Raw genomic sequence first — 20,204 nt, 5'->3', positions numbered from 1 at the left:
ATTAGGGTTTAAATACTGTTAAATGAGTATATTCATTAGCTACCTAGCATACAAGTTAACTAATGAAGGCCACTTCAGGGATATGCTGAATGCATAGATTCATTAAGGTTTTGAATTGAGAATTTAATTGAAGATTGGACTTTAAACAGTTTTCTGATTTATAGATTTAAATTTAAGAGTTTCAATGATAGTTAATGATACTCAAGTTATGTTTTAGTTACAACAGCATGGATGAACTTGAAATTTATTCATTGTGAGAGGAAAATGAGAAAATGCAAATTATGTTAGTCAAATATGCAAATGGGAGCTATTTCTTAAATTTCAACCTAGGAATCTTAAATATGATTTACTATTTAGGCCTATTTTACTAACAATTTTCTGGACAAATGGCTTGATCCGAATATCAGTTCCATTTTTCCCCTTATTGAAGTGAAGACACAGTTCTATAATGGCATGACTTCTCTCTATATAAACACTAAAAACTAGCTTTCTTTTTGTTTTTGTTTCAGGACATTCTTGGGGATATCTTTTTCTTCTATATGTTTTTGTGCAATTATCTCGGTTTATAGCTGTTGGAGTGCTGTATCCATTTTTGCGATATCTTGGTTATGGTTTGGATTGGAAGGAAGCTGCTATTCTCATATGGTCAGGTTTGCGGGGTGCTGTTGCATTGTCACTCTCACTATCAGTTAAGGCAAGTAATCATGGAACTAGGCAATAAAATGCTTTAATATCAATAGGTTGAGATTATTCTCTTTCCTACAAGTGATTTTGTTACGAACATCAATAGGTTTATTTTTCCTACAAGTGATACATTAATTATTAGAATTATATTAATATTCTACTAGATTTGGAATTCTAGTAATTGAATATTATATTAAATATCAAACAAATATTATGGGAAAAGGGGGTCGCACTATATTTTCCAATTTAACTGGAAAGCCCTATTGTTTAGAAACATAGTGTTCTTAACCGTCCACCAGTTTGACTTGTGACTATTTTCTGCTAGTGTGACTAGCGGACTTGTAGTTTCTGATTCAAAATCACTATAAATTGGAAAATATTTCAAAACATGTACAAAGTGGTGCATGTTTTCAGAATGATCATAAATTCCAAAACCAACTAAACTCTTTTTATTTTCATGTGGAATTTCTATTTTATTTCTGTAGAGAATTTGGATTTAGTTTACAGAGATTTGTGGGAGAATAGGGCTATCATTTTCTGCTACTCACCCATTTTACTTGTATGTATAAACGTGAAAGATTTATAAAAACGGAATTTTCATACATAAGGAAATAATACAACTAACCACCTATTTATGAAATACTATCAATCCCTTGATAAGCTCCTATGCAGCTGTCGATAATGTATATACAACTATTAGCAATTTTCGCATGAACTTGTGTTTTATGTTTAATTATTTTATTTTCTTTGTGTTAGCGCACTAGCGACAGCTCGGTGTATATCAGTACTGAAACAGGAACTTTGGTGAGTATTTAGGACAAGTAATTTTTATTCCTAAATGTTTAATTTTTTTCCCAAGTTGGAAACATATGCTAATTACAACTTTAGTCCATCAAATCATATAGGAAGAGGATTACATTTTTGAGCTTCCTAATAATCCATGCATATCAATTAATTTATGTTCTCTTGATAACCTTTGCAGTTTGTTTTCTTCACTGGTGGAATTGTATTTCTGACGCTTATTGTGAATGGATCCACTACTCAGTTCATTATGCATCTTTTAGATATGGATAAGCTATCGGCTGCCAAGGTGATGTTTATGTTTGCATCTAGAAAATTACTTTGCCAAAATAATCCTTTTGGCCTGTTTGGTTTTGTTGTACACGATGAGAAGTTTTCTGCAATAACATCTAGGTTTATCATGTGAAAAAATATCTCGTGGTGAAATTTTCTGAAGGCAATTGTGTATGAAAATATTCATGGAATGGTGATATGGAAATTCCTGATGGATGAAAATTGACAATCTCTTCAATCTACTTTATCTTTTTATGAAACTTTCTTCCTCTTGCAATCATATACTGGAGTTGATTTCTGCCTCTTTCCAATAGAAACGCATATTGAACTATACAAAGTATGAGATGCTGAACAAAGCATTAGCCGCTTTTGGTGATCTGGGAGATGATGAGGAACTCGGACCTGCTGACTGGCCTACTGTTAAGCGATTTATTACAAGCTTAAATAATTTGGAAGGAGGACGGTTGCATGATCATAGTGCAACTGAAGCTGAAAGTAATCTGGACCCAACAAACTTGAAAGATATCCGCATACGCCTTCTAAATGGTAAGTCAGTTTTTTTCTGCTATTTAAGATATGATAATAAATGAAATAAGATTGGCAAATCTACCATGCTACTCCCTTGTCTCAATAGGAACTATTAACACACATAGATATTTTGACTTTTTCCCTCGACTAATGATTTGCGTTCAGCATTTGCTTTGAATTTGGTTTTTCTGATTTGTAACTGATTAAATTGGTCCATTTTGTACTAAATTTGTGTTAAAACAAAAGATAACAGCCTACTTAGATTACATTTTGTTCTAGCTTTGAACTTATGTATCTGTGTATGTTTGTTCTGGCCACCAAATCATCAATATGTATCTGTGTGGGTGTATGCCTTTTGTTCTAGCTTTGAACTTATGTGTGTATGTTTGTTCTGGCCACCAAATCATTAATATGTATGTGTGTGGCCGCCAAATCATCACTATGTGTGTGTGTGTGTTTGTTCTGGCCACCAAGTCATCAATATGTGTGTGCGCCCGCACGCGTGTGTGTGTGATTGTCTGTGTGCATGTGCGTCCGTTCTTGCCATGCAGTGAGTGTGCGTGTGGTCCGTCATGCGTGCGTGTCTGTATGCATCTATGTGCATGTCTATATGCATGTATGTGTATGTATGACTGTCCATGTGTGCATGTCTGTATGCATGTATGTGTGTGTCAATATGCATGTATGTGTGTATGCAGTTGCAAGATATTATTAAGAACAGGGTATGCTGAATCCTGAAACTATTCTGTTAGCTAGTATTCACAACAAAAAGAACGATTCTCATTATAGATTTGCATGAAATGGAATGATTTCTTCTGTGAAAATGATGTTACTGATGTTTATATTTTTCATTCTCAAGTTCAGAGTTAAATAACTTTTTTCTTAAGCAAAAGAATTAACAAATTATGAAATGTGGATGCTGAGATGTATCAGAAAATAAAAACTGGAACTTATGCGTACTTCCTTTAATTTATATGTGCATACCACTGACTGAACTTTTGGATCTGTTGCAGCCAGTTAATGAAACAAATTTTTTGAAGGTTGTGTGCAGTGTTTAGCCTAAACTTTACTTCCTGATGAATGACAAGCATCCTATAATTGAAAACCCACATCTCACATTTTCAATATGCTTGGGAAAATAGCACGCTGGGAATCAAATTATCATCTATTTGGTCCGACAAGCATCCTATGTAGTTGCATTGATACTGTGTTACTATATTTATGTCTTTTGTTGAAATAGATGTCTAAACCACATCTCACATTTTCATATGCTTTGAAATATATCATGCTGGAAATCAAATATCATCCACTTCGTTACAAAGCTTTAAGCATTGATATTGTGTTACTATATTTATGTCTTTTATTGAAATAGATGTGATATTAAGTTGCAGACATTTAGGCTGCTATGGTAATGCCAATTTCAGTATAGCTAATTTGGTATCATATCTTTTTGGTCTAACATAGCCCATATGGATTAACCCAAAAGCTTAAGCTTAAAGGTAAGGTCCTGGAATAACTTCTATTATTATCTCTGGCATACTCCTGCACTTAAATGCCCCTTTGGGCTTGAAGTGTATACAACACAGACCCATCCTACCATGTGTTAAAATTCAATTAATAAATGGATTTGCCGGATCTCTCAACCACTTGGTCCAAGAGGCTGTGGTACCATATGTCAAGGAACTAATAGACCTAAATGCTTAAGCTGATAGGTAAGACCCAGACCCAATAATAGCAATCATAGCGAAAAATGGCTAGATATGTACCAATATAAAGACATCAAAAAAGTGAGAGAGTGGGATTTCACACAATTACTGCTGTATGTTATTTTTAAAACTCAGTATTAACTTTTATAAGTGGTTAAACCTGTGTAATGATATTTTCATCATAAAATGTGCATTGTTCAACAGAAATAGCAGCTAATTGCTCTATGACTCTAATAATGGAATCCTTCATCTTTTGAATATGTTCTTCTTTTGGAGCTCAACAATTCCTCTGTCTATAAAAGACTGAAGTGCTGATTCAGAGACATTTTTTTGTGTAGGTGTACAATCTGCTTACTGGGAAATGCTTGATGAGGGAAGGATAACACAAAGTATTGCAAATATTTTGATGCAATCAGTAGACGAAGCAATTGACTTTGTTTCTCATGGGGCTCTTTGTGATTGGAAAGGGTTAAAGGCTAATGTTCAATTCCCGAGTTATTACAGGTTTCTTCAATCGAGTATTTGCCCACGAAAACTGGTTACTTATTTCATTGTAGGGAGATTGGAATCTGCATGTTATATTTGTGCTGCATTTCTACGTGCACACAGAATTGCACGAAGGCAACTGCACGAGTTTATAGGTAAATACTTCTACAGTTTAGGGCATTATGTTTATTCTTTTATGATGCATTGCAACTGTTTTCAGCATTGATTCTTATGGTTGTCCTTACATATGAAAGCTTAAATTTCCATCTTACATGATCAACATGTTCAGAATATTATTTTCATATTTGTTATTTACTCTTTTTTTTTTGGAAAAACTATGATACTGTCTTTTGAGGTGACTTATCATGCTTCAGATTTTTAGATTAAGCAAGCTACGGTTTCATTGAATCAATCACCTGGAATGGTCGTAATGTAGGAAGAAGAGAAGGGCTTGCGTCTAAGGTCACTACTCTCTAGGTTTCAATTGCATATGATTTACTGCTCAAGAGTTTCTGTGACCAGATTCCCTAGATCCAGGGCTGGCCATGGTTCATGAAAAATACAAACTGAATCAAGCTGTCAAACGGATGGTTCAAGTTGTGGTCCATGACCTGTCAGGTTTGGTTTCAGCGCCGGTTCCGGCTCTGATTCTGATCTGTTACAGCTCAAAACTTAATTATGAAATTAACTTTTTGATAAGGTTAATATTTATTATTTCTTAGAAAGAGATTTTTATTCTTCAATTTTTAATTGTAAAAATTAGTTCTTTTAAATGGTCTAATTGAAAAACAAAATAAATTAAATTTTTACTTCTCAAGTTTTTAGTTTAAAATAATTCTTTTTAAATAAAAAGGGCTTGATACATCGCCTATGTATATTATTCTCTCTCAATTGTTATCTTCAAATGTTGCATGCCACCCAAATCAATTGTAGTTGGCTCACTTCTAATTTTACTAATTTGAGAAGAATGGTAAACATGTTGACCATGATGAACGTAAATTAAACTACCTTACTAAATAACTAACAAAAATTGTTTATTGTGTTTTTTCATTATAATGTAACATATATATGCTATGCTCTTATAAACTGTAGTAAATTGTTTTTAATTTATTACTTAAAACTATTATTAGGATTTATAAATTCATAATTGAAAATTAAAAAAACAATCATTTAAATTTCAATACATAAAATTTATTTTTAACTATTTATATTTTCAATGAAGTTTTAATATTAATACAAGTTTTAGACTTTATGTTATGAATATATTTATTTTATTTACTCAAGTTTTGAATTACACCGTTTGGAACTTGAATTGGACAGCCTTCATACGATTCCATTTCCAATTAAGTGTCTGATTGGTTTTGCTCCAGTTTTGATTGGGGCCTGTTCCTGTTCAACACCAGCTCTTGGCCATCCCTTGCCTAGATCTTATGTTGTAATACTTAGATCTTGTATTGTAATAGTTGTTTTGCATTGCTACATGTGAGCTTAAAATTCTTGTTCAATTTCTTTATTAAGAGATACAATTGCATTGCTAAATCTGAGCTTAAAATTCTTGTCAATTTCTTTATTATGGAGATTTGAAAGTTTTTTTGGTGCCCTTGATTACAAGCTTAAACTTTTAGGTTGAGGGTTTTTTACATGGTATCAAAGTTTTATAGACCTATAGATCCGCAGTTTGAATCTTTTAATCCCCATCTTATTTATTAAAATTTCAACTTAGTAGCTCATGCTCGTAGGTTAGGACATGAAGACTAGTTTCATCGCTAACTCAACATTGCACAGAATTACCTATTGGGCGTAAGCTGTTGCAAGCACAACCCATCTTGTGTTTGATGGGAGTGATGATTGTTCGATCTCTGGGTCTTTTTATATGATTGGTTTTAATACCATGTCAAAAAATTACTCAACTTAAATGCTCAAACTTGTAGGTGACGGCTTCAACAATCTGTTTATATCTCTTAACATTTTCATTTCATGCATTAATTGATGAAGAGATTGGGAATTAATAAGTAAATGCATAAGGGTTTGTAACCTAAGTGTCATGGTAATTTTTATTTATCATCCTTCGAGTCCACCAAATCCAATCGAGAAATTGAGCATCGAGAATGGGGCTTTGTTATCCGATCCAGGCATGTAGAGGAGTATGGTGGTCAGTCTTCAATACCTCACCTTCACCCGTCCTGACATTTCCTTTGCAGTGTACATGCACGCGCTCGTGAATCACACTAAGTTGGATTCAAATGTTACTCCGCGAAGTTGGGTTTCCGGTAATCTCTCCACCTATCTTATGGTGTGATAATTGGAGTGCAGTTTATTTAACCGCAAATCCTGTGTTCTGTAACAACATCAAACATTTGGAAATTGATTTCCATTTTGTTCAGGATAAAGTTTGTTCAAAAGCTCTTGTCGTACGATACATTTCTACCGTGGATCAGACAACAGATGTTTTTATCAAACCATTGCATCGCAGAAGATTTCAATTGCTTTGAGACAAGCATACAATGCAGTCCCGCCCAGTACAGCTTGAGGAGGGTGATAAGGATGTCGTTCCTAAGTTTATCACACGTTGTCAAACCTAGTTAGAACTATGTATAAGTCGGTTCTACGAGGTAGAATTAGGTTAGATTTTGGTTCTCCTAATCAGTATTGGTTTAGGACTCTCTGTGTATATATATTGTGTCTGTTCAATTGAGTAAGATAAGCATGAATTATTTCAGAAATACTTTACTTACGGATACTACGTTGATATATTTTATTTAAGAGCAATAGACATATATATATACAAGGTTCTCCTTCAATCAAGGAGACATTGTAGGACCACAACAACCTACAACAGTTCTATAGCAGTCTAAAGCAATGCTTTAGTTGACTTAGGCATGCTTACATTTATTACATTGAATTATTATGTATCACATACTATCACTAATAATACTGTTTAATATGCTGTACATTATTATTGATTCCATACAAGTTTAAGCATGTGTAGCAGGCATGATAAAATTATTTGTAGTTTTGATTCAGCAGTCTTAGTTGGTTTGGATAACTAAATTGGACTGCTGCATTTGCAAACTGAATGGTGAACTCGTGCCTCAGGACAAGATTCTTGCCGTTAAAGTTCTATAAGAGACTATAGAAACTCTAGTATTGTTTATATCGAAAGCATGGCTTCATCTAAATCTTGATGCATTTTGATTCTCAAAGGTCAGTTAGGGGCATGCTAAAGAGCTGAAAACCATAGTAGTCTTGATCATGACCATCTGATCCAGTTGGGAAATAAGTTGCATATTACAAATTCAAATGCGAGATGGACAATGTTGTCCTAGGGCATGAGTCTGGTATTATGGGTTATATTCATGTTCAAACATTAAATATACCTACCTTCCTCAAATGTTTTGGGTTTCGCTTCAATAATTATACTCTTCTGTTACCTTGGAAACATCCTCTTAGTTTTGAAAACTGTTTTCGTGTTAGTTATTCAATATTCTTTCATGGTAATGCTGATGAATATTAATAATACTTTCGACAGGTGTCCTGGGATAACTTTTCTCTAGTTTCAGAAATATTGATTTTATTCTCTCTTTTCTATTTTATAAAAAGTTTAACCTAAAAATGCACTTGCCCTTCTAGGTGATACTGAAATTGCTTTCATAGTCATCAATGAAAGTGAGGCAGAAGGAGAAGAAGCCAAAGAATTCTTGGAAGAAGTTCGCGTCTCTTTCCCAGAGGTTTTAAAACTTAATTGCTCATGTATTTTATTGATATAGATTGGATTCTGGATGGAATTAGTTAGATTAGAACCATATGAACTATGATATGAGTACCGATTTTTTTTTTGTCCCTACATCTTAGTTGATTGGAGCAATTTAATATCAGTTATTGGTGTAATATTGCTAATGTTGGAATATGTTATGTAATTGTCTTTTTCAGGTTTTGCGTGTTGTGAAAACCAGACAAGTAACTTACTCAGTGTTGAACCATTTAAGTGATTATGTGCAAAATCTTGAGAAGGTTGGACTCTTGGAAGAAAAGGAGATGCTTCATCTTCATGATGCTGTACAGGTACTTGTGTTTTTTATAATATGGTTCTGCAGCTTCCAGCCGAAGTGTTGCTCTTCATACTTAACCTTTTATCGCAGACTGACTTGAAAAGGCTTCAAAGGAATCCTCCTTTAGTCAAGATTCCAAAAATAAATGATTTGATTAGTGTCCATCCTTTGTTGGGAGCCCTTCCTTCTACAGTACGTGAACATCTAGAAGGTTCTAACAAGGGAACGATGAAATCACGTGGTGTGCCACTTTACAAAGAGGGCTTGAGACCGAATGGTATTTGGCTAATTTCTAATGGTGTTGTCAAGGTAATTGAGCAAGTTGGGGATTTATGAATTAAGCTTCTTTCTTTTTACTTTTAGTTTTAAAACATATCTGATGCAGTGTTTTTGTTAAGCATTTTGTAATTGTAAATTATTTTGTGCAGTGGAAGAGTAACAGCATAAGGAACAAACACTCTCTGCATCCAACGTTTTCACATGGGAGCACATTGGGCATATATGAAGTTCTAGTCGGAAAACCTTATATCTGTGACATGATAACAGAATCTTTGGTACTCTGCTTTTTCATTGAAAGTGAGAAAATACTTTCAGCCCTACGGTCAGACCCTGCAATTGAGGTTTTCTTATGGCAGGTATTTATTATTTTTTCTTTATCTTTTCAATTTGAGGGTTGTTACAAAGTAAGTCAATGTAATTGTAAACAAAGGCCCAACTCACCCCAAAAGGTACCTCAAAGGGTGAGGATTGCCTCGCATATTTAAGGAGCCATATAGCTTCCTCATTTAGCAATGTGGGATGTCTAACACGCCCCCTCACGCCCAATTCATTTGGTGTGTGGCGCTAATATCAGCAGGAGCCCCAACATTGAACCATGGCTCTGATACCATGTAAACAAAGGCCTAACTCACCCCAAAAGCTACCTCAAAGGGTGAGGATTGCCTCGCATATTTAAGGAGCCATATAGCTTCCTCATTTAGCAATGTGGGATGTCTAACAGTAATTAATGAATAGCATATCGAAGGCTTCTGAAGGGCCGTTGGGGCATGCTTAGGTTGCTGGTAGGGTCATTATGTCTCCTTGATTGTAGGAGTAATATCAGGAGCTACTTGTATATATATATATATGCATCGCTCCCAAGTAAATATATTCATGTAGGCTCTTAATCTACATGGTATCCCATGTATTCTTGTGTATTACATAGTTTTTTACATGGTATCAGAGCCTAGTTTTTGCTTTTCTTGTGGGTTTCTGGATTTGAGATTTTAGAATTTGTTTTCTGCCGTTGTGAGCAGAATTTTTCTGGGTTGAGAGCTGCCCTTGTGAGCAGAGTTTTTCTGGGTTTGAGAGCTACCCTTGTGTGCTGAATTTCTGGGTTCCTAGTTTGGCTTCAATATCTGCCTTTGTCAGAATTTCTGGGTTCGTATTTTTGGGCAGTTTCTTTCAGCATTATTGTGTGCCTTGTGAGCAGACTGTTTGACCAAGGGTTCCAAGTCTCAGTTCCTCTTCCCCCGCCGCCGCCTCTCTGTTTCCGACCTGTCTGTCCGGTTAGTTTTCCGGTGACTCTCCTTTTGTGGAATGACGTTGCTGGAAGCCTCTTGCACTTTGCTGAAACTGAGTTTTGCTTGTCCGTTTTTGACAAGCTTGATGTTCCTGTCATCTCTCTTGTCCGATCTGTTCTTCTAGGTTATGTCTCCCATAATATATTTATATTCTAAAGTATCTTAAGTTTTTTATTTTCAGTTGTAGTGTCTTTAAGACTATGTTATTTGTATCTATAGCAAGGTGAGCATGATTAAAATCCATGCTTCAGCTTGAGGGAGAGAGTGACAAAATAAGTCAATGTAATTAATGAATAGCATGCCTAATGCTGCTGACGGGCTGTTGGGGCATGCTTAGGCTGCTGGTAGGGTCAATATGTCTCCTTGATAGTAGGAGTAATATCAGGAGCTACTTATATATATATATATATATATATATATATATATATATATATTGCTCCCAAGTAAAATATATCATTGTAGTATCTTAATCTACATAGTATCCCATGGATCCCTAGTGTGTTGAGTTGAGACATACATGGAGAAAATACATCAAAGAGATAAGGACTCTGAGCTTAAATAACAGAGTTCAAGAAAAGGCCCTAAAAGGTAATGCTAAGAAGAATTACACTCTAATTGTTCAATTACTCTGAAGAACAGTTATAGACTATCTGGAGAAGTCCATACAGAAAAAACCCATGTAAAAACAATGTGAACCACCTGTCCAGCAGCAAATTGAAGAAAAAAAACTGGTTTCAGGAAATGCGAGCATACTCTCTGTATCATCTGAATAGAACTTTAATGTACTATACTTTCTTTTTCTACCACTGAATCTTTTATCCATGAAGCGAACAAAGCTTATTAAGATTCAACATAAAGACATTTCTCCCCGGGAGGAAAAGGAATGCTCATATGCTAAGAATAATGACACACCAAACTAGGGATCTGGGGATAACACTTTATTAGACTTCTTTCTTGGTACCTGTCTTCACTATTCACCTTGGTAAGATATGCAGACGAAACAATAGCTATAACTAATAAGCATTGTAGCTCCTTAGCTTTCCATAGTTTTAGATGAAAGAAAAAGGTGATATTGAAAGAATGAAGATATATGATGGATATAAACATCTATTTCCTGTTGATCAAATTGTTTGTGCTGATTTCAGTGCTTGGATATAAAAGTTTTGATGTTTCCACAGTTAAAAGGATGGAACATTTTTTTAGTTTCTAGTCAACACAATAAGCTGAAACTGACTACAATATATCAGATTCGGATATCAGTTAATCTTCAACACTGTTTTCTTTTTCTTTGTTTTCTTTCCAGGAAAGTGCTATAATACTTGCCAAACTTTTACTTCCTCAAATATTTGAAAAAATGTCAATGCAAGATCTGAGAGCTCTTGTTGCAGAAAGGTCAATGATGACCACTCATATAAGAGGAGAAACCATAGAAGTACCTAATCATTCTGTTGGCTTTCTCTTAGAAGGATTCATAAAAGCCCATGGCTTCCAGGAAGAATTTATTGTGTCACCTGCAGCACTATTGCCTCCACATGGCAGTCATAGCTTTGGAAATGCACATGCAAAGCAAAGCATTCTAAATGAACAAAGAACAGGTAATTTTAGTGGACTTGAAAAGAAATATGAATTATAATATTATTTATTTTTTCCTTTTATATTGCTCTTTTAAAACTGGAGTTACATGTGCTGTTCTTCCTTGATATACGAGTGGGTGTGACCTAATGATTGATGGCTGGTGAATATTTTGTGATGAAACTGTGATAGAAGATTAGCATGCTATGATGGTACAAGTTTATTGTGTTAAACCCTGTCTTACATAAATGGTTTGGGTAAAGTTAGGGCTACTGAACTGTTTGCTTTTACTGTTTTTTCATTATGAGGCTTTGTAATTTTTCGATTTATGTGTTTTTGCAATTATTTGAAACCTTATATTTCGTCATTTGGCATGCTCGAGAAATAAACTGTCATAGAACCATTTAATGCAAAAATTTAAGTTGATAGGTAAGGTCCACTAATTGTTTGGTTATTTCTTATATCCTCCGGCATGCAAATGCCCTTTAGGGTGTATTGGGAGCAAGCCATCCCCTGCCAATTTTTTTGGCAAGAGACCGCTCCCAAGACTTGAACCCGTGACCTCTCGGTTACATGACAACAACGTTTACCGTTGCGCCAAGGCTTGCCCTCACATTTTGTTCGATATATAATTAAAAAATGGAGTTGCTAAGATTGGAACCCTGGACCTCTCAGTTTAGAAATAGAACCATTTAATCCAAAAGCTTAAGCTGATAGGTAAGCCCCAACAATAGTTTTTTATTATTTGCGACAATGACAAATTAATTGCAAAATTTTGGTAGTCCAAGATCTAGAGTAGAGTTGGCTGATCTCCATTTAACAAATCTTTCCTAGTCTACTCAGTTGAAGGCATAACTATTTCCCCATACCCTTCAATATATTTCTCGTAATATTACCTAAGAATGCATGCACCCGTTTAAGATTCTGAAGTATAGATCAAGCTCAGGCAGCTTGCATGTACCTGAATCTGTAAACACCCCTTGAGCACCAATTAAATGATCCAAATATTTGATCATAGTTCCCAAACTGAAATTTGTAGTGATTTACCGAAACTTACAACTAGACCATGGTATCATTGAAGAATTCTAACATGTATTTATGAAGCCAAGTCCTCATGACAGCTTGGAGGGTTAATGGGACATTTGTGAGTTTAAAAGGCATCACTGAAATTTGCAATGCCCATCCTGCATCCAGAAATTAGTTTTCTGGTTATCTTCCTCACACATCGGGATTTATGCCTGGATTCTTTGTTTGCCTTTGGGAAATAAAAAGACAATGTTTGCCATTGTTACAGAATAAGTCAATGTAATAAATGTATAACATGCTTAGGCTGCTACTAGATCATGCTTAGGCTTCTGTGACAGCTATGGGGCTGCTAGTAGGGCCACTATGTTTTCTTTATTGTAGGGAAAACCTTGTATAAATATGTGTATTCATCTTAAGTTTAATATATTCATGTAGACTCTTAATCTACATGGTATCCCATGTATTCTAGTGTATTACATGGTCTGTTACAGCCATGTGAACTCGCATCTTTTTTGTCTAGTGTCATGGAACCAATTGAACCAAAAGCTGTGCTTGAAGCGTGCACAATACAGGCCCACTGGCTTTGATACCATTTCATGGAACCAATTGAACTAAAAGCTTAAGCTGATATTGAAAGGTCCACTTCATAGTAATATCTGACATCTAGAATATGCATTGCAGCTAGGCTTGATTTTGCCTATCATCACATGTCCCAAAATTGCCTTTGGATTTCCTCTTTATGATCATGAAGATATCGAGGTACACCTAACTCACATCTTTCTTGGCTAGAATATACATTGCAGCTAGGCTTGATATTGCCCATCTTCAACATACCCTGAACTTGCCTTTGGATTTCTTCCTGAGCATGAGATGTCGAAATGGAGATACAACTGGTGGGCCTCGTCCAAGAAATAAGTTGATTGATGTAACGAACAAGAGATAGTCCCTTAGGCTTCTAAAAGACTGCAACAAAGTGTATTTAGACCTTCCAACACAGTTTTTTGTCCATAATTAATTGCAACTGATTCTCCAGTCCACACCCCTGATTTCTCCTTCAGTCATACAATGTCTTTCAAACTGTTCTTGGAGCCTTCAAACTAAGCTTGTAAGGGAAGCAGTAGACTTCCTTTGCTGGGATATTCCATGCCAAAATTTCATTCTCCAGGTGTGCCAACTATGCATTACCTTGTCCAAAATTCTTAACTATGAAATTGTCAGAACATATTGAGATTTGGAATAAAAAACCAATGCTTGAAGGAGACAAGAAAACCACTCAGTTTCAGCTGTATAATAATTAATAAGACAGTTTTCAGTAACCACACCTTGTACCATCACCTACAGTTATTCTGATCCTAGAATTTTCTCTGTCGTTAATTTCTTGAAATGAAATTGTGTGTAGCGCCACTATTGAGTTAAATGTCAGTCCCAATTTCTTGTTGCCTTTTCAAAGCAAAGCAAGACCAATTACTAGCCAGTTCTGCTATGTAGGTCTCCTTCTCAATCTCCTTCCCCTAAGCAAGAGTTCTTCCTTGTTTTCCGTCATGAATACAAATAAATTTGGGTGTGTGCAAAGGGGACTGGGTTGGGATTGGAATTTTTGTGCAAAAGCACAAAGATAGATGTTATTTTATATTTTTATTTTGAAAGATCTGAATTTTAAGACCATGGTCCTGACCTACAAAAGTAAAATACAATATATATATATGGTACTGATCTTGATTTTAAGTAGCCCCATTTTCCTATACTTTTTTTTGTCTTTTTTTTAGTCTTCCTTTTTTGAAGCATGAAAAATAGAAAGATAAATATCCTCATCAATACTGATATATGCAGGTTCCAGGACAGGCAGTTTCACTCATCAAAAATTTTGGTATCAAGTTGAAACAAGAGCAAGAGTGATAATCTTTGACATTGCAGCTTTTGAAGCTGATAGTGCTCTTCAAAGGTCTTCGTCTTCCTTCCGGCATACAGCTGATCATCCCCATCGGGCTCTAAGCAGAGAGCATGCTCTGATGAGTTGGCCAGAAAATTTCTACAAGGCAAATTCAAATGAGCAGAATATTGAAAATGGAAAAGCAAATAACTTTTCTGCAAAAGCAATGCACCTGAGCATCTTTGGGAGCACGGTATGGTCAATCTATTTCTGCTTTCACTTTCAGGGTTGTGCTGTGCATGCAAAGGAGAAATTATAGACATAAAATGATGTGTTTCAGCTTACATATTTAATATGTAGTAATGATTAGAGATGCTATTGTGGAATAAACAGAAATTCACGAGTGGGGAAGAGTTAAAAGGTGTTAGTGATAATATTACGTACAAACACAATATTTCACTGCTAATCCTAATTGTGTTAGGATTAGTTTTCTGTTTCTTATCTATATTTATTAATTTATTTATTCTTAGGAAGTCTTTTATGTTTAGGATAACACCTCCTATCCTAAACTCTTTTTTTCTTAGTTCTACGAGGACTCTAATTTGTACCCACGCTGATATTCTTTTTCGCCGCCATGGTGACTCCTCTGGCCGCTGCCCAAGAGGTTGAATCCTCTCTGTCTCACTCATTACCCCACTTCTTCCTCCCACTTCAATGAATCGGAATTCACCTAATCTCCGATCCGGCTTCATCACTGCTGTCTCACTCAAATTCTTCGCTCTTCCCACCCCTAGGTCAGTTCCAACCACCACAGTCTGTGACCGATTCCCCCTTTCACTGATCCCCTTTGACTAGCCTTTCCCCCTCAGGTGTCACAACCTCGACCATCCCAAACTTATCGGTTGCTTCCCTTTTCTAATTCTGCTCACTCATGTTACTTCGGCACAGCTACGTCACCATTCACGGCCACACTCCTATATTCCACCTACACTGACTCCATTATGTGTTCTTTGATACTTCCTTTTATTACAAGTAACTCCACCATCTCTATCGAACTCACTCGTAACTACAGATCATGGACGACCAATATTATTGTTCTTGAAGCAAAGCAATCTTTTGATGAACACATTACGGGGGCAATACCACCACCACCCCAATATGTACCACGTGTTCACAATGCCAATCCTAATGTCCCTGGTGATTTTATTCCGCACATGGAAACAGAACTATCGTTGGGTTAAAGCATGGATCATCTCTTCACTTACTAAGGGAGTCTTTCCTATCATCACCAACTTGGACAATCCTTGGGCAATCTAGTATGCTCTTGAGCGTATTTATGGTACAGTATTTGAAAATAGACAATTTCAATTGACTCTGGAACTCTTTGAACTCTAACAGAATGACCAACCTGTGGCCGAATACCTCCAAAAGGTGAAAGCAATTGCTGATGAGCTGGCGCTGCCGACACACCTCTCCTTCTGTGCATCTCACGACTTCCCTGTTAAAAAATACGGATCAGGAATACCACAACACCATCACTGCTCTTAATGTCAGAGTGGGGCTTCGGTGGATTACTATGAGCTGTATGATCAACTAAATCAACAAGATTTTTTTTTACTTGGATTTTTTGTTTAGAAAATAAAAGTGATGTTCAATCTGTTTTGCTCAACTTTTATGCTATGATTGTTCCTCAATTTGATGTCAAGGTTAAAAAATTTTACTCGGATTTTGGGGTGAATTTCAAAAATTAAGATCCTTCCTTGATCAAAATGGCCTTAGACACAAACTTGCTTGTCCTTGCACACATGAGAAAAATGGAATTTCAGAACGCATTGACACTGCTTTAACCATGCTTGCACATGCTTCTTTACCCTCTTAAATTCTAGAATTATGCTATTCACCAGTGTCAAATTGATAAACTTTTTAGCCACAAAAGTTTTAAATAATGTCTCACCCTCTTTTCGGGCATTTCAAGTCACTCCAGATTTAAAAAAGCTTCGTATTTTTGGTTGTGGGATTTTTCCTTTCCTTCGACCCTACAACAAGCATAAGTTTGAACTTAGAGCCAAACCTTGTATCTACTTTGGAGACTCTCCAAATCACAATGGTCACCTTTGTCTCGATTTTCCCCCGGATGAGTATATATATGCAGAGGGCGAGCCTTGGCGCAAAGGTAAACGTTGTTGTCGTGTGACCAAGAGGTCACGGGTTCGAGTCTTAGGAGCGGCCTCTTGCCAAATAAATTGGCAGGGGACTTGCCCCCGGTACATCCTTGTGGTGGGACCCCTCCCCGGACCCTCGCTCAGCGGGGACGCGTAGTGCACCGGGCCGCCCTTTATGAGTATATATATGCAAACACGTCGAGTTCTGAGGAGGTCTGCCAGGACTACAGCATCGTCCCGAGTGTCACTGTGTCGACTAGCTCCTCCTCGAGGCCTTCTGCAGTGCAGCTTCCATCTTTACTTGGTCCGTACACAAGTACATCCTCCTCTTCACACACTCAGTCCAACAATCCTCTTGGTTTGCTTGTGTATTCTCAAACTGCCCGCCCGAGACATTCACAAAAACTCTCTATCTGGAAAGCACTGTTATTTCCATCTATGCATCCCAAACGGTTGTCTCTCACTCACCAATTATGCCTCAGACAACACCAACGACAGTACTTTGCGTTTACTCTCGCATTTCCCGTCCGCGACTCCAACAACCCATTTACACATCTATCCTTTTGCACTAAACCGATGCAGGAGCTTGAATTTACGCGGGTCCCACGAGAGGTGAGGGAAATCGCGGATGATACGCGAGAACCAATTCATTGCGGCGCTGGTCATGCACATCTGGGCTAGTGAGAGCTTCATTGGAGGCTGAGTGTGATGAAACCGGAAGTAGAATTCTGCTTGAGAAATCTAGGCGGAGGGATCGATACCGGAGAAAACATGGAGTTTTACCTTTGGGAGAGAAACCACAATGCTGAAAAAATGGTCTGGGCATAGGTGAGACTCCAAATTGGGAGCAGAGCTCTCGCTACGGGTAGGAGGAAACAACGGGCGGTCAGGAACGAGTTTCTCACGGTCCGAGGAGGATTCAGAGGAGTCATCTTCAACAATACCATCAACTGGGTGGGATCCCTGGTTTTTCTGAAGGTGGAGAGGGTGGGAGTCAAAGATATCCATCCCGGTGTCAAGCTTTCCAGGTACTTAAGTAAACTGGCCATAGTATTTCGTATAGCACACATCTGTAACTGAATAGAACCCAGCACCTCTGTGTGCTCCTCAACGAGCTTGGATTGAGCTTCTAGTTTAGATTGAAAACGAGTCTCCATGGCCGTGAATCCGACAACGAAACCAAATGATAGGATCTCGAACAAAAGAAAACAGATCAAGTAAAGTGACTAAGCAGGGGAGGAAGAGAATATAGGGAATGTTATTAATCTAAAAGTAAAAGGTAAGGAACACGTAAGGCTCTCTACACTAAGGAAGGGCCCTCCATAACAGTGCAGAAGATAATAAAACACAGCCTTCCCTTCCCAGAAAGCAACTTAAATACAACAAAAGGAATAACAAAATATCATAACTAACTCTAGCCACCTCATTCTTAATTCCCTAGGTGTAACTAACTGATGGTGATATTTTCCAATTGCCCTTTATCCTTCTTCTTTCTACGAGAGTAAACTTACAGCTCCCTTGGCCCATGAGCCTCATCAATTAAAGGGCCCCCATTAGTATCATGATCTCTATCACCATCTCTACTACCCACAATCACCATATGGACCTATGCCCATCGACTGTCACTAGGTGTATGAAGTATTCTACTCTTGTGGCTACTGTTGCTGACTCCATTGATGATCCATCCTGCTTCACTAAAGCTAATAAAATTCCAGCATGGCGTCATGCCATGTCTGTTGAAATAAAAGCTCTGCTCGACAATGAAACATGGAGACTTGTTCCACGTCTTAGGGGTTACAGGATACGGACAAGCCAGATCATGTGTATCTTCTATAGAAGTCCTTGTATGGATTGAAGCAAACTTCTAGGGAATGGTTTACCCGCCTTAAACTTTTTCTCCGCTCTCTGGGTTTGGTCATGTCTTTAGTTGACAACTCTCTTTTTATCAAACATAAGGCTCGAGCTAAGTTATACATTTTATGCTATGTTGACGATATTCTAGTCACCGGCACTGATTATGAGCTCATCCAACAGATAATTTGAGCCATTGAGAGGGAGTTCCCTATTCCCAATTTGGGACAAACCACGTATTTTCTTGGGTTGGAAATTCGGTACACGAAACTTAGTGTGCATCACTCTCATGCTAAATATGTCTGTGACATTCTTGAGCGTGTTAAGATGACGGATTGCAAGCCTTGCAACACTCCAATGGCTACCACTCTGAATCTCTCCAAGACCAACACTCTTCTCAAATTTGGGGATGAGTATGGTAGCATTGTTGGTGCCTAGCAATACCGCACACTGACTCATCCTGACATAGCCTTCTCTGTTAACAAGCTTTGTCAGTTTCTACATAGTCTTATAGATGAACACTGGTAGGGAGTCAAGCATATCCTTCATTATATTCATGGCTCATCTGATTATGGTATCCTTTTCTTCTCCTCTCCCATTCGAGACATTCACATTCATTGTTACAACGATTGGGGTGGATGTCCGGATGATCGTTGCTTACTGTGTTTATCTTGGCAAGAGTCTGGTATTTGGCACACTAGTAAACAGCCAACTATTGCTCGTTCCTCTATCGAAAGCGAGTATAAAGCTGTGGCCAATGCTACGACTGAGCTTCTCTGGATTCAATCACTGTTTCAAGAGCTTCAGTTCCCTGTTCCAAAACCAATCTAGCTATGGTGCGATAATGTTAGTCCTAATTGTGTTAGGTTTAGTTATCTGTATTTATTTATTCCTAGGAAGTCTTTTTTTTTATTATTTTTTTTTTAATGATTAGCATAACACTTCCTACCCTAAACTCTTGTTTAATATTGCATATGTTGTTTTGTTATTTTGATTAGGTTGATGTGCATGAGCGTATAAATAATTGTTCCAGCAGTGTAGTGAAGCGAGTACGTAGCTTGCCATTTTGTGAAGGTGCATCCTTTAATGGGCATACGCTGATTAGTGTTAGATCAGAAGGATCTACTACTGTAAGGAAGAACCTACAGGTAAGAAAGTTGAGGTGGAGGGATCCTGGTGGCAGTGCCAGTGCCACACAGCAAAATGCAGACAAGAATGACGATGATTCCAGTGATGAAGATGAACACATAGTTAGAATTGACTCGCCAAGCAGGCTTTCTTTCCTACATGAGGAATTGAAATAATGTTGTATTAGAGCATCTCTAATGGATGCCATTTCTTTGTCACTTTGTAAAAGTTGCAACCAAGCATTATAACAAGCATTATGATGGTTGTAACTAAAATTAGTTTGTTACCAACTTTGGTAACAAACATCAATATTTATCAATAAAAATTGCAAGGAGAGTGTGGCACACACAATTAATTGTGACCAATGATAGAGAGTATGGAGTGTGAGTCTTATAAATCAATTTATTTTACTTTTCTCCATGGCCCACTAACTTCGTTTGATCTGTATATCACCAATAAAGTAAATAGATAATTTCATTTTCAATCCAAATTTTAATTAATAATTT

General features: G+C 36.9%; 1 protein-coding gene across 7 annotated transcripts in view; it reads left to right on the top strand.

Moving 5' to 3' along the window:
- Positions 1-20,204, top strand: part of LOC136209351 (sodium/hydrogen exchanger 8) — a 36,378-nt gene extending 16,174 nt beyond the window's left edge. For 4 of the 7 annotated variants that reach the window (XM_066000794.1, XM_066000799.1, XM_066000800.1 and 1 more), the window contains 13 exons: positions 510-694; positions 1,441-1,488; positions 1,667-1,774; positions 2,073-2,304; positions 4,331-4,633; positions 6,680-6,748; positions 8,109-8,206; positions 8,409-8,540; positions 8,618-8,836; positions 8,956-9,162; positions 11,393-11,684; positions 14,518-14,810; positions 19,569-20,204. In XM_066000794.1, coding sequence (XP_065856866.1) covers positions 510-694; positions 1,441-1,488; positions 1,667-1,774; positions 2,073-2,304; positions 4,331-4,633; positions 6,680-6,748; positions 8,109-8,206; positions 8,409-8,540; positions 8,618-8,836; positions 8,956-9,162; positions 11,393-11,684; positions 14,518-14,810; positions 19,569-19,874 — 2,492 coding nt within the window. In that variant the 3' untranslated portion in view covers positions 19,875-20,204. Of the gene's footprint in view, positions 1-509; positions 695-1,440; positions 1,489-1,666; positions 1,775-2,072; positions 2,305-4,330; positions 4,634-6,679; positions 6,749-8,108; positions 8,207-8,408; positions 8,541-8,617; positions 8,837-8,955; positions 9,163-11,392; positions 11,685-13,368; positions 13,842-14,517; positions 14,811-19,568 lie in introns of those variants that run through there. The other 3 variants (XM_066000795.1, XM_066000797.1, XM_066000796.1) reach the window with 3 other exon arrangements.

Source organism: Euphorbia lathyris, chromosome 10, assembly GCF_963576675.1.
Source record: "Euphorbia lathyris chromosome 10, ddEupLath1.1, whole genome shotgun sequence".
Classification (NCBI taxonomy): Eukaryota; Viridiplantae; Streptophyta; class Magnoliopsida; order Malpighiales; family Euphorbiaceae; genus Euphorbia; species Euphorbia lathyris.
Note: the sequence above shows the minus strand (reverse complement) of the source record. Positions and strands in the feature narration are given on the sequence as shown.